Genomic DNA, 13,986 nt, shown 5'->3' on the forward strand with positions numbered 1-13,986 from the left:
GTCCTGAAAAGCAAAAGCCATACATACGAGGTTAGAACCACTCGACACAAACACACACCCCCCTCCTACCCCACGGGAACTCTGTTCCCGGGGGGCCTCCAATTCAGCCTGCCTGACGAAAACCTCGGTCCGGGGCCGGTCCGTGCCCAAACTTTGGCGATGACTGTCGCCTCGCAGACCGGCCGGGACCGAGGAAAAAAAACCCCAGCTGGGAGGGAAAAAAAAAAAACCCCCCGAGCTGGGGATTTTTTATTCTAAATTTAAAAGTGAATTGCAAGTCCTGAAAAGCAAAAGCCATACATACGAGGTTAGAACCACTCGACACAAACACACACCCCCCTCCTACCCCACGGGAACTCGGTTCCCGGGGGGCCTCCAATTCAGCCTGCCTGACGAAAACCTCGGTCCGGGGCCGGTCCGTGCCCAAACTTTGGCGATGACTGTCGCCTCGCAGACCGGCCGGGACCGAGGAAAAAAAACCCCAGCTGGGAGGGAAAAAAAAAAAACCCCCCCAGCTGGGGATTTTTTATTCTAAATTTAAAAGTGAATTGCAAGTCCTGAAAAGCAAAAGCCATACATACGAGGTTAGAACCACTCGACACAAACACACACCCCCCTCCTACCCCACGGGAACTGGGTTCCCGGGGGGCCTCCAATTCAGCCTGCCTGACGAAAACCTCGGTCCGGGGCCGGTCCGTGCCCAAACTTTGGCGATGACTGTCGCCTCACAGACCGGCCGGGACCGAGGAAAAAAAACCCCAGCTGGGAGGGAAAAAAAAAAAAACCCCCCAGCTGGGGATTTTTTATTCTAAATTTAAAAGTGAATAGTAATTCCTGAAAAGCAAAAGCCATACATACAAGGTTAGAACCACTCGACACACATGCACACAAGCAGACCCTGACCCACCAACTCTCACAGACAGACACACTCTGACACGCAGCAGGAGACTAACTCGCACAGTGACCGCAACCCTTATTTGAATCACTCTGCTGAACAAAATGCCCTGAGATATCTTCTCACTGCTGCTTCTCAACATAAAACGGTAGATCCTCAGAAAATAGGCATCAGAGACCTGCAAGACAACACAAGGTGGTCAGTGAGGAATTCTATGGTAGCTATGACTCAGCCACCCTCTAGGCCCACATATTTTCTACACAAAAACCTGATAGAAAAAAGGACCTGTAACCTTTTATAATTGTTCCACCTAACTCTAACTATGTGCCAGGGCAGGGCAGCTCCAAACCAATGCAGTTAAAGTTAAGTTAAGTTACAGAGGCAGGCACAATGCAGTTAAAGTTAAGTTAAGTTACAGAGGCAGGCACAATGCAGTTAAAGTTAAGTTAAGTTACAGAGGCAGGCACAATGCAGTTAAAGTTAAGTTAAGTTACAGAGGCAGGCACAATGCAGTTAAGTTAAGTTACAGAGGCAGGCACAATGCAGTTAAGGTAACTTAACTTACAGAGGCAGGCACAATGCAGTTAAGGTAACTTAAGTTACAGATGCAGGCACAATGCAGTTAAGGTAACTTAAGTTACAGAGGCAGGCACAATGCAGTTAAGGTAACTTAAGTTACAGAGGCAGGCACAATGCAGTTAAGTTAAGTTACAGAGGCAGGCACAATGCAGTTAGTTTTACAGAGGCAGGCACAATGCAGTTAGTTTTACAGAGGCAGGCACAATGCAGTTAGTTTTACAGAGGCAGGCACGGTACAAGGCAGTCGCAGGCGATGTCTGCCGGGTGAACGTGGCGATAGCTGCGGATGCGAAGGCCGGTTCCTCGGACGAAAAAATCCACGACGACGTCGAGAGGCTGAGATGGCTGATGACTTGAAACACGAGAGAACGACAACATGGATTGGAACTGCCCTGCCCGACAAAAGCTCTGGGGAGCTTGCAAAGAAACCCTCTCCTTTGCCTTCAGAGGGGCCTATCCCACTAGAGCCCTGTCCTCTAACTTAACTTCAAAATGCCAACTCACCTGCTCATCTCTGCTCCTTGCCGTGCTCGGGGCAACGCCGAATCCTGCAAAGACAGAGAAGAAAAAAGCACTCTGAGTTACTGTCACAATGCACAAGGTGGAATTCCCGATGTGGTTCCTTTATTCCATCTGGGACTACAAAAGCTTGTCAGCCAACCAGGGACTGAAACAGAAGAAAAACCACTCAGTCCCACCTCTCGTACCCAAAGATCCCCTGTAAAGTTCTGAAGACAGAGCCCTCAAACGAGCGTGGGGTGCTTTGCCCTGAGGCATGTGCTGTTTTTAACAAATTCGAGTCACCTCCCTTGCTTTCTAGACACTGCTCACCGGCGTGGCAGGCTAGGGGCGGCTGAGGCAAAACGTCTTTCCCCTGATAATGACTGCACGATAAACCTGCAACCCCTTCTGTCTCTCAGAATCCTGTCCGTGACACCGATTCGTGTCAGGATCTACAAGGTGGGATTTGTGATGTGATTCTCTCATTCTATCTTAGAGAACTAAAGATTAGCAGCAAACCAGGGACTTTAAACAGAAAAACCTCTCAGTCCCACTTCTCATACTCAAAGATCCCCTGTAAAGTTCTGAAGACAGAGCCCTCAAATGAGTGTGGGGTGCTTTGCCCTGAGGCATGTGCTATTTTTAAAAAATTCGAGTCACCTCCCTTGCTTTCTAGACACTGCTCACCGGCGTGGCAGGCTAGGGGCGGCTGAGGCGAAACGTCTTTCTTCTGATAATGACTGCACGATAAACCTGCAACCCCTTCTGTCTCTCAGAATCCTGTCCGTGACACCGATGTGTGTCAGGATCCGCAAGGTGGGATCTGTGATGTGGTTCTTTCATTCTATCTTAGAGAACTAAAGACTAGCAGCAAACCAGGGACTTAAACACCAAAACACACAGAGCTTGCACCCACCTGTCCTCCAGTATCCTTGGCTGGGATACCTTGCAAGTAGACCACCTAAAATAAAAAAAACAAGGGATAAAAGTTATAGCAGAAACTGAGACCCCAGCAAGAACAACTGCTTCTCTCCACCAACCAAGGCTCACCTTCGCAATGCTTCACCTTCTCTGCTGCTATCCGGCTTTACTTCCTAGAAATAAAGACAAAGAGCAGAGCTGTAACACAGTGACCGGTTCCAGCCCCGCTGCAAAGAAAAACCGTGACTGACCTTCTCAGGGGGACCCCCATCATCTGGAATAGCTGCTCTGCCACGACGTCAAACCGTCTGCATCTGAAAGAAAGTTAGGAAAAAAGTCAAAGTGCTGCAGGGTAACTTCACAGCTCCAAACACCTTCTGCCAACATAAGAATACCACCTAGACTCCAACTACAGCCCGTACGACAAGTCTCCAATTACAAGTGCCCGGGACTTGTCCTTAAACGCCTACAACCGGGCTGGGCAGCAGGGCAGAGCAGCTCCGGACCGAATACCCCCAGACACCCGTGACACGTGAGACGAGGGAGTGTCTCCCTGAGTGAAAACTCCCTGAGACAAGAAAGTCCTCACGAGGACCGAGAGAATGCTGAACGAGATGACCGAGGAGGGACCCGAGGCGAGCCTGCCGGGCTCGGATGACCCTGGAGGAAAAAGACGCTAACGGAACAACTATTTTCCAAGAACCGCAGAGACGGATGCCCGAGAATCCTGTGGCTGGAAGCCTCTGCCTGCCTTTGAATCGGCACAAGTCCTTATCCACTGTAAAGAGACATTGCTGCATATAGCTGTTGACACAGCTGAGAACGAGACCTAAAAAGATCACGTGCTTCTGAAGACAGATGCGATTCTGACATGTGTCCGACCTCCCGAATCGAAGCTTCGCCGGCGTCGGGCCGAGGAACGCAAAGATGGGAGATGAACGGAAGGACCCCAGGGTTTCTCATAAGCCCCTGGGAGGGCTAAGGCAAGAGACACATTACACGAGATGCACAGAAGGCACAGAAGACACAGAAGGCACGCGAGACAAGTGACAACACACCCTGAGACTGCTCTGCCCTGCCCGCCTCAGCATTGCGAACCAAAGTGAGGCTTTCCCTCACTGGGGCCTATGGGGTCATTTCCAGAACCTCCCCATCCCCAAAGCTCACTCAAAAACCCAAACCGATCTCAGTCCCGACCGCCGCCCTGCTTTGATCCCCTCTGCGGGCTCCACTTATCTCTCAGAGGGCTGAAGATGTGAGTCACAGCAAGAGGCCGCTCGGGAGCCAAACAAAGCCACCTCGCTGTCTGTGAAGTTCTTCTCTCACCAGGCTGTTGTCTCAGACAAGTATCATCACCTATGATAAAGAAAACCAAATATAAGTGCACAATCTTAGTGGCATATTCACCAATTTCACTGCAAAAAAACCCAACTCCTACTCACCGTCTCTTAAGAACTCCCGGGTCCTCCGGCCACACATTTCGGCCACGCTCCGAGGCGGATGCCGTCGTCGCAGGGTACGCCTAGGATAAACGGAGAGGAGGCGATGTAGCGTCACTGAAAGTTGAGCGCGCCCTCGCCGCTCCTTCCAACGCCCCCGACTCGCCGTGACTCCTCGGCCACGCCTAAAGGGTACCAGGACCGCACCGACACGTGGACGACGTCGAGGCTTCGTCACGGACTCAGTAATATTTGCTGGAGCTCACCAGAGAAGCAAACCGGGTCTCTTGGCAGGTCAGTGAGGGGGCCTCAGCACAGCATCACGAGGCAGCCTAAAACACACCAACAAGCAGGGATGCTTGGAGTTGCACCAGAAACTGCGACCCCAGCAAGAACAACTGCTTCTCTCCACCAACCAAGGCTCACCTTCCACCTGCTTCGCCTTCCCCGCTGCTTTCCGGCTTTACTTCCTAGAAATAAATACAAAGAGTAGAGCTGTAACACAGTGACCGGTTCCAGCCCCGCTGCAAAAGTAAAACCGTGACCGACCTTCTCAGGGGGACCCCCATCATCTGGGATGCAGCGCTCTGCCATGAGGTCAATCCGCCTGCATGTGAAAGAAAGTTAGGAAAAAAGTCAAAGTGCTGCAGGGTAACTTCAGAGTTCCAGACACCTGCTGCCAACATAAGAATACTACCTAGACTCCAACTACAGCCCGTATTACAAATCTCCAATTACAAGTGCCCGGGACTTGTCCTTAAACACCTACAACCAGGCTGGGCGGCAGGGCAGAGCAGCTCCGGACCAAATACCCCCAGACACCCGTGACACATGAGACGAGGGGACGTGACAGGGAGAGAAAACTCTCTGAGACAAGAAAGTCCTCACGAGGACCGAGAGAATGCTGAACGAGATGACCGAGGAGGGACCCCAGGCGAGCCTGCCGGGCTCGGATGGCCCTGGAGGAAAAAGATGCTAATGGAACAACTATTTTCCAAGAACCGCAGAGACGGATGCCCGAGAATCCTGTGGCTGGAAGCCTCTGCCTGCCTTTGAATCGGCACAAGTCCTTATCCGCTGGAAAGAAACACTGCTGCATATAGCTGTTGACACAGCTGAGAACGAGACCTAAGGAAACATCCGATCGCGTGCTTCTAAAGACAGATACGATTCTGACGCCTGTCCGAACTCCCGCATAGAAGCTTCGCCGGAGTCGGGCCGAGGAACGCAAAGATGGGAGATGAACAGAAGGACCTGGGGTTTCTCATAAGCTCCTGGGAGGGCTAAGACAAGAGATATGTTACACGAGATGTACAGAAGATACAGAAAGCACAAGAGACAAGTGACAACACACCCTGGGACTGCTCAGCCCTGCCCGCCTCAGCATTGTTAGCTAAAGTGAGCCTTTCCCGCACTGTGGCCCCAGAGGCCATGTCTCAAACCTTCCCCCCCGCATAGCTGACTCAAAACCCCTAACCGGTGTGAATCCTACCCCACCGCCCTGTTTTTATCCCCTCTGTGACCACAGCCCTCGTCTTATCTCTCTGAAGTGAATCTGTGCGAGGGGACGATCCGCTGCTAAGGAAAGCTGCTGCGGGGGCGGTTCCCTTTTGTGTTACGATGAATCTGCTGAGAGAATCTGAAGTATCGCACTTGATATGACCTAGAACTTCGGGAAATTCTCCTAAAAAAAAAAAAAAAGCCAAGAAGAAGAGTCATTATAAAAGCATCTTATTGCCCCTGAACCCCCAACACAAAACCATGAACTTAAATACTCCCTGTATTCAATATTGTTTTCTTCGCGGTGTTTTCAAAACTTCTGCTGCTTCAAATGCCCGAAAAGATGCCTGCTCTTAGCAGGCTGAAGCAAATTGAAAAAGCCTCTCCACTGAAATGAGAGAGGAGCTCTTTACCCCTGCTGATTCCCCTGGAAGGAATAATGCCCCTTAGCACAGCCTGGGGTTAATATACCCCTAATTGGGCCCACCTCTTTTTCCCACGATGCCTGGGAAAGGGGAGGCGGCAAATCCCAGCGGGTATAAAGGCCCTCAGAGGGACCGTAGCTGTTTGGCTCCTCTGAGTTAAATTTGAGGTAAGGAGCTCTGCGTAGAAGAAAACTCTTTGCGAAAAAACAATGTTTTCTTTTCTGCTACAATTACTCAGGACAATGGAGCAAAGGAACAAAAAAAAGGTAAGAAGAAAAACTTTGTGTTTCAGCAGTGTTGCCAGCTAAGTTGGATAATTTATGGACTTCCATAATTATTTTTCAGTGATTACTAAGTAGCACTCCACCTGTGATTAATTAGGGTGGAGAAGAATAGTATTGATTTGAATGGTGTCTCATAGGGACCTTTAATCAGGGCTGTCTACATTCTAAATGAAAATAAGAAAAAGAATGGTCTCCCAGGTGGCATTACCATTACATACCTGCTGGCCTCGCTCCCGTCGCAGATATTTGGTGCCGGGGTGTGGGTAGAAGTGCCCTGAAATGCAGCTTTAAACCCTTGAAATGCTGGAAAAGGCAACGCTTAAAATGAGCAAATGGGACACCTAACTCCATTTAAACAAATACAGTGGTAAATAAATGGCTTCTCCCCTTTAATTTAAACCCCTCAGATATTGGGGAAAAGAGTGGTTTTCCTCACTTGAAATCTCTCTGGTGATGGAAAAGGGGGCATTTTGCCCTTAATTCAGATCCATAAGGAAGCATCATCCATGCTTTCCCGTTCCACTTAAAGTGGGAAAAAATAGAAAATGGGCAGTCTCTGTCAGTTGATACCTCTAACAGCACAGAAAAAGCACAGTTTACCTCCAGTTGAGACTATTAAAATTGCAGGGGAAGTGGATTCCTCTTCAATTTGAACACAGGCAATTGTGGAAAAGGAAGCTTTTTCCCTCAGCTTAAACCCCTTTTTTCCTGATAACCCATCCCTTTTTTGGGGCTCTGAAGAGGAAGTGGTGAGGTAGAAGAGGAAAGTTGAAAACTGTCGCTGTTTCGCGTTGTCGGGGAGAGTTGTTGGCGTAGCGGATACTGACGAGATCTGTGCCGGTGTTAGCAGCGGGGCGGAGACAGGCGGGGGCCGTGTGCCGGCGTTGGGAGGCTTCGGTGGGGCACGCGGGGACGTGAAGACGCAGGGCGGGGACTGGACGGTGGCTGGGCTGGGCGGTGGCAGAGGCGACGCGGGTGTCAGCAGTTGTAGAGCCGGTGTCCCGTCCCCTTTTCTCCCCCTCCGTGGCTTGAGAGGCCGGTACGAAGGGCGGTAGAAAAGCTGGGGCTGCGGGCGGGCACGGGGCAGCCGTGGGTAGCGGCAGGAGCATCGGCGATAGAAGCGGTGACTGCGCATGCGTGGATGACGTCAGCGCCGTAGGGCAGCATGGGGGAGTGGTGGACGGCAGCGCGAATTTCGGGTCGGCCCGCACCGCACAGAATAGTGTCGCTGGGCGGCGGCGGGGCCGGCGGCCCCACGGGCGCCGGGAAAGCGGAGCCCGCGGGGCACCAAGGCGGCGCGGACGGCGCGGAGGGGGTGTAGGGGAGCTGAGCTGCGGGAACCGCGATGCCGAGCGCGGGCGGGGTGGCGGAGCCGGGAACCACGGTGTCGGCGGGGGAAGGGGGGACCGCGGGTTTAACTTTAATAGTTCTTCAGGCTATTCTTTAAGAATAGCTAATTCTTTAGCTATTTCAGAGCTATTTTAGGATACTTCAACATATTTTAAGGTCAGTCAGAGGGGACTCCCTGTGAAAATGTAGAGTTTTAGGACTGCAGAGGTAGGCTTTGGTAAGGGGCCGGTTGTGGTGCCGTGGGTTGGGTCCCATGCTGCTGATCCAAAGGTGATTTTCCAGGTCCGGTGAAGTTGCTGAGGTTAGACTCATGAATACACGCTGGAGGTTTGGTCTGAGGAAAATCCTGCACTAGAAAACTCACGACACAATTTTGGTGATGTTGATTTGTCAGAAGTGTTTATAACATCGAGGGCAGCCCGAGTTCGAGGTGGGGAGGGCTAGAGTCCAGAAGGAACCCTGCGCCGTTCATAATTCTAGGAGGCAGAAGCCCGCTCCCAGCCACTGGGCCCCTGGACTCAAATGGCAGCCCTTTTAAAATGTAAAAAAACCCTCCTCTCGCCCTCCCTCCCCGACTGTCAGTTTGTCAGAGGCGTTTGGCAGTCCAAGGGCAGCCTGAGTTCTGGATGGAGGCAGCTCGGGTCCGGGAGGAATCCTGCTCCGTTTGTAATTTTGGGACGCAGAAACCCGCTCGCGGCCGCCCGGCCGCTGGACGTCAATGGCACCCCTTTTCCGTGGGAAAGAAAACTCACCTCTGCAGGTTCCTGATGTCGGTTTGTCAGAGACGTTTGGCACTCCAAGGGCAACCCGAGTTGTAGCTGGGGGTGGCTTGGGTCTGGGAGGAATCCTGCTCCATTCGTAATTTTCCTAACCCTCTAACCTTAACCCTGAACCCTAATCTTAACCCTAACTCTAACCTTAGCCTTAAACCAACGTGGGTAGAAAGAAAATCATTCAAATTTTAAAATATATTCTCAGTGTATGTATCAGAAGTTTTCCTTCTTGTAGAATTCTACAAAACCCAGAATGCACTGGCCTCATCAGAGATGTCATCCTATGGCATGCCCAGAAAAACTGGATTAATGGGACCGAATCCTGGCGGCTAGCACTGAAACCGGTAGGAACTGGTGTGGGACATCAGACGCTAAAGCCATACAAGAGCTACAGCTGGTACTAAATTGTTTACAGCTATTTTCTATACAAATAAAAAGTTGTTACCGCTGACAGGACTTAATGATTTTTATACCATTTTTGCTGAACATTTGTTTTTTGAACGGGGGATCGAAGACTTCCAATAATAAATTGCATTTAATTTCCAGAGGAGCAGCATGTTTGTGAGTAAAAATGTGGATTGTACCCCTGGAAGCCAACCAAGAATGTGGTTTAGATAGTGCAGAACCAACAGGCCATGAACTGCAATTTGTTTTTAGTATCTATATAAAAAATAATGAGCAATTTACATGTCTCTCTCTAGTCAGAACCTCAGAAGTCTGTATAAAGGTGCTGTACAATATATAAACATTTACACCCGGTACATCCATCCGTTACGTAGCATTCCGAGGCCACGTGGCTAAGTCTGATACGGGAAGTACGGATACAAGGTCTACGGAAGGAGAAATCACATACAGGTAAGACATTATCAGGTCACATGAACATATAGAAAAATAGAGAGGAGTTGAAGGCAAGGAAATAATTTCAGTGGGGCTAATTCATCTGGAATTAAAGGACTGGATTTGTCACTGTACTCAGTGGTCAGGCCGAGTGCACACAGCTCAACGTAAACCAACCTCTGGGGAAGAACGCGGGGCAATATCTACACAGGCTACTTCAGAGTATTAAATAGTTCACAGTCATATTCCGCTCAAGGAGAATTCGTACGTGTTGCGCTGCACGGCAAACCCGGCGTCAGTGTCTCACCCATTTTCGAGCAGGTGACCGTGGTTCAGAGCTGCTTTAAAGCCTTTTGAATTCCCAAAATCTTTGCTTAAAAGCTGTTTGAGCAGTCAGCTGTACTTGTGAAGAATTCCACTCAGAACTATCTCACTGTGCTTTGATAGCCTTTAAAAGCATTTAAGTTAATTTACATTTTAGTTCAAGAAGTAGAATAACACACTCTGACAGAAAAACAGTTTACCTCAAGGCAGAGGTCACCCAGATGTGGCTACAATAGAGGCAGATCTTTGGGAAAAGTACATGCCTGTGGTTCAGAGTTACCTTGGGTTCAGGCTGTAGCTGGCAACTCACCCAGAGCTGCTCACTCTTGAGGCGCAAAAGTCTCCTTATTTTCTGTGCCTTCCGCGACACTCCTGCCGAGAGGTGCCACAGCTGAGCGTTCACTGAGAAATAAGTTGTTGTCTTCCTACTGCACCGTGTCCGGCTCTGGATCGGGGTCCCCCCTTTCACCATGGTTTTCAGCACATTGCAGAGGCAGTCTGAGAACCAGATCTTATGTACCGATGTCACTTCTCCTCTGAGAACCCTGGTGAGACACCTTTCTCTACGTTATTTTGTTATTTTTTCCCTCCCAGCCAGATAAAAATCCTCCCGCTACGTTATGACATTAACAATTCTGGAACTCTTGTCCTGTTATAATTCAGTTATTAAAGTATTGCTCTAAACACAAGGGAAGAGTTTTTTTAGATTCTTTTTTCTCCTGGCAGTTTTTATATGGCAACACGTGTCACTGTAGCCAAAACCTGATTAATATTGCTGGGTTTTGTTAATAAGTTATTAGTAAGGGACAGTTTGGGAGTAAATGGTATCTACTAGAGGCTTCATAGGTTTACTATTATACTCCACCATGATCATTTAGGGGTAGCTTCTTTTGTAATCATTAATGAATAATGACAATATGATAATCTTCAAAGCTCACCATTCCAGCACCAGCCTTTCCTTTGACTTCTAATTAAGACCTCAAAGTTAATTTCCCTCTCACAAAGCAGGGACTTTTCTTTCTTTGCTGATGCATCTGTTTTATAGATATCACTTCTCAAGTCCCACTGCTGGGCTCAACCTCACTGAAGGATGACGGGAGGGAGTACACAGTGCTTCATCTTTCACTGTCAGCCCTCAAAACCACTTTCACAAAAGAAAGAAACAAGCACGTATCCTGTTTCTAGATGGCTCCTGTGGGTTTGGACACTATCTGTTATTAACATAAAAGTCAGGAAACAAAATCATGACATCTTTTAGGTCAGAAAAAACCTTTATGACCATCAAGTCCAACCATTAACCCGGGATTGCCAAGGCCACCGCTAATCCTTGTCCTCGAGTGCCACGTGCACCCATTTTTTCAATCCCTCCAAGGATGGTTACTCCACCAGTGCCCTGGGCAGCCTGTTCCAATGATGGACAGCCCTTTTGGTGAAGAAATTTTCCCTAGTATCTCATGTAAACCTCCCCTGATGCAACTTGAGGCCATTTCCTCTCATCCTGCTGCTTTACTTGGTAGAAGAGAGAATCATTTAGGTTAGAAAAGACTTTTGAGATCCTTGAGTCCAATGTCAGGATCTTTCACTGGTCTCCAGGGTATGGTGTGATGCTTTTCATTTTCAGGTGAATGAAATAAGATCCCTGAGGCAAAGCTGTGCTCCCTGCATATCAGACATACCAAAATACTTCCGTACAGCAGCCTTTTGATATGTCTGACACCCAGACTCATGCTGGGCCTGCCTAAGTGTCATCCTTGAGAAAGCTTTCGTCCCTTTAAACATTCATGTGCCCTTTCTTCTTCTCATGTATTTTTACTACTAACAGGTTTCCCAGCTGATAACACAGCGATGAGTACATTATTCAGCCTGGATTGCTGACTTGACTGCTGGCAGTCTCCATTACAGCAACATCTTCCAACGCTTACGGGTGAGGATCCCAAGCTTTATCTGAGTGTCCTGGCAGAACGTGGCTGATGCTGCAGGGCGTAATGGGGAGAGGCAGTGGGATGGGACTAGAGCCAGGGATCTCTGTCCAGACTCTACTCGGCACTGGAGTACACAAGCCCAGCTCCTCCAGTCCCCTGTGAGCCCCAGGAGATGCAGGGGAAGAAGGAGAAGCTTCTTGGGGCTGAAGTGACACTTGTGCTTCTTCTATTATATTACAGAGCTGCTATCACTGTGCCACATCCCTTTCCCTCTTATCCCACATGAACTGTGAACTGAGCAATTATCTCTGTATTGTACAGGAGGGCTGTGAACCTTAATTAATTTGTGGGTTTCAGTTCTTTGCTCTCAAAATGCAGTGTGTTTTATTCCTTCACTACTTCACAGTTAATAGCATTATTTATTTGAGTCAGAGTAGTCCCCACCAAGCCTGTGTGATAGTGGGTTCCCAATTCTGCATGATACACTGGGCAGGCACAAACTCCCTGCACTCCCTAACACTAACTAAAACAGGAAACAATTAGGTTAGGTATTAGGAAGTGGTTCTTCCCTGTGAGGGTGCTGAGGCCCTGGCACAGGCGGCCCAGAGAAGCTGTGGCTGCCCCATCTCTGGAAGTGTCCAAGTCCAGGTTGTACGTGGATAATCCCGTGGTTGAACCTGGGATAGTGGTAAGAGGTTCTTGCCCGTGGCAGGGGGTTTAGAATGAGATGAGTTTTTAGGTCCCTTCCAAACCATTTGTGGAGTCTGTGATCACCCACCAGTGAGCTTGGGGAGTCCCTCCCCAGGTGGGTTTGTGTCCGTGCATAGCTGTAGGTTGGGGAAAAGACACGGGAACATGGCCATACCTGCAAGCACTGTCATCCATGTGGAAGAGGAATCCATGTTCCATGAGTGGGGTGGTTCAAGAGGAAGCTGAATTGCAAGCAGCCTTCATGTCCAGCTGCTTACAGAGACCAAGCAATACAAAAATTAAACAGGCCATTAAGCAGCACTCCAGTGGATTAACATTTGTCTGTCTCGCTTACGCTGCAGGATTTCAAAATTCCTTTGAAGTTTGCATATTAGAAAATCACTTTCCAAGCCACATAACTTTGAGGAACAGCTGACTAATCCTTTAGGATTTAATGAGGTTAACTAACATGCACAGTTTTGTAGAAAGCTATCATTTGTATTTTGGTAGCAAACTTGAACAACATTGACAATAAGTAATGATCTGTAAAGAGCCATAATGGGAGCATGTCATCATTTTAGTAACTTTTGTAGAAGCTTTAATTTTCTTCATAAAGCACAGGTTGGGCTTCTGATCTGATCTTCTTAGTTATAACAATTAATAGTTAACATAACTGTTTGCTTTTAAGTCTCACTGAAGTCAATAGGATTACACTTTTCTGTTAGCAACGTTAATTTATGGTTTTGTAGTTTCTTCTCTGACTCTTCAGGATCTCCTTCCATGGACTGGCAGAACATCAGCAGTGTTTTCCAGCAGCTGGGGCTGAGAGCAGGAGGGTGCCCAGCACTGGTCTGGCACTGGAGCCACATCCCACTGTTGGTCCAGCGAAGCCCAACTCTGTTCCTGACAAGGTCTGGATCAGAGCCGTCCCCCAGCTGAGCTCCTGGAGTGACTATAGAATAGAATCATAGAATCATTAAATTTGGAAAAGACCTCCAAGAACATCAAGTCCAGCCTTCTCCATTCAGGAGGTTGGTTCTGGACTCCTGGTGCCTCGAGATTGAACTATGAACTTAACTTGGTATTTATATATATTTTTATATATTTATATATATTATGGAATTCCAAAGTTGTGTGAAACAAGCTGACACGTAAGTTCATTAGGATGCAATTACTGCAATCAGAATGTAGGCTACTCAATTATTTTAGCAAGAAGGTGTAATTAACTGCAGGTTCATGTTGAATGCTGCCTGGTGCCAGATTTCGAGGATTGGCTTGCATGGGTAAACACAGCAGTGGGGTTTTACCTAGAGCACAGCCACTAGCTGAGAGATGCAGACTGATGGAAAACAGCAGCTGCTAGATTGGTGGGAGACAAGCCAGAGCAAGACAAGAGGAGCAGAGCATCTTGTCCTTCACCTAGCAGCCCAGCTGATAGAGCTGGAGCCTCTAGGGATGTGAGCTGAGTGCATCAAAACTTACTGGGTATAATCGCTGCTGAGCCGTTGCTGCCTTGTTATTTAAAAGCATGAATATTAACGAGTTC

At 48.6% G+C, this 13,986-nt stretch overlaps 1 protein-coding gene across 1 annotated transcript; it reads right to left on the reverse strand.

The window, feature by feature from the left end:
- Positions 1-885: 885 nt before the first annotated feature.
- LOC111944281 (uncharacterized) lies at positions 886-8,674 on the reverse strand. The gene is made up of 12 exons (XM_086894574.1): positions 7,145-8,674; positions 6,763-6,847; positions 4,885-6,019; positions 4,762-4,805; positions 4,602-4,667; positions 4,339-4,418; positions 3,148-4,252; positions 3,026-3,069; positions 2,892-2,936; positions 1,979-2,022; positions 1,712-1,826; positions 886-1,073 (listed from the first exon to the last, which is right to left on the reverse strand). The coding sequence occupies exons 1-3, from the start codon at positions 7,677-7,679 to the stop codon at positions 5,914-5,916; spliced, it is 726 nt and encodes a 241-aa protein (XP_086750700.1). The 5' UTR covers positions 7,680-8,674; the 3' UTR covers positions 886-1,073; positions 1,712-1,826; positions 1,979-2,022; positions 2,892-2,936; positions 3,026-3,069; positions 3,148-4,252; positions 4,339-4,418; positions 4,602-4,667; positions 4,762-4,805; positions 4,885-5,913.
- Between the last annotated feature and the right edge of the window lie 5,312 nt (positions 8,675-13,986).

The sequence above is a fragment of the Cyanistes caeruleus genome, chromosome 6 (genome assembly GCF_971803275.1).
Source record: "Cyanistes caeruleus chromosome 6, bCyaCae1.hap1.1, whole genome shotgun sequence".
NCBI lineage: Eukaryota > Metazoa > Chordata > Aves > Passeriformes > Paridae > Cyanistes > Cyanistes caeruleus.

Excerpts from the sequence above, each read along its gene's own strand:
- LOC111944281 (XM_086894574.1), bottom strand. The coding sequence starts at position 7,679 with ATGCGCAGTCACCGCTTCTATCGCCGATGCTCCTGCCGCTACCCACGG. Across the intron at positions 6,848-7,144 it reads TTTAATAGTCTCAACTGGAG|CATTTCAAGGGTTTAAAGCT; the intron begins GTAAACTGTGCT and ends TGCCTTTTCCAG. Across the intron at positions 6,020-6,762 it reads GACGGGAGCGAGGCCAGCAG|GAGAATTTCCCGAAGTTCTA; the intron begins GTATGTAATGGT and ends TTTTTTTTTTAG.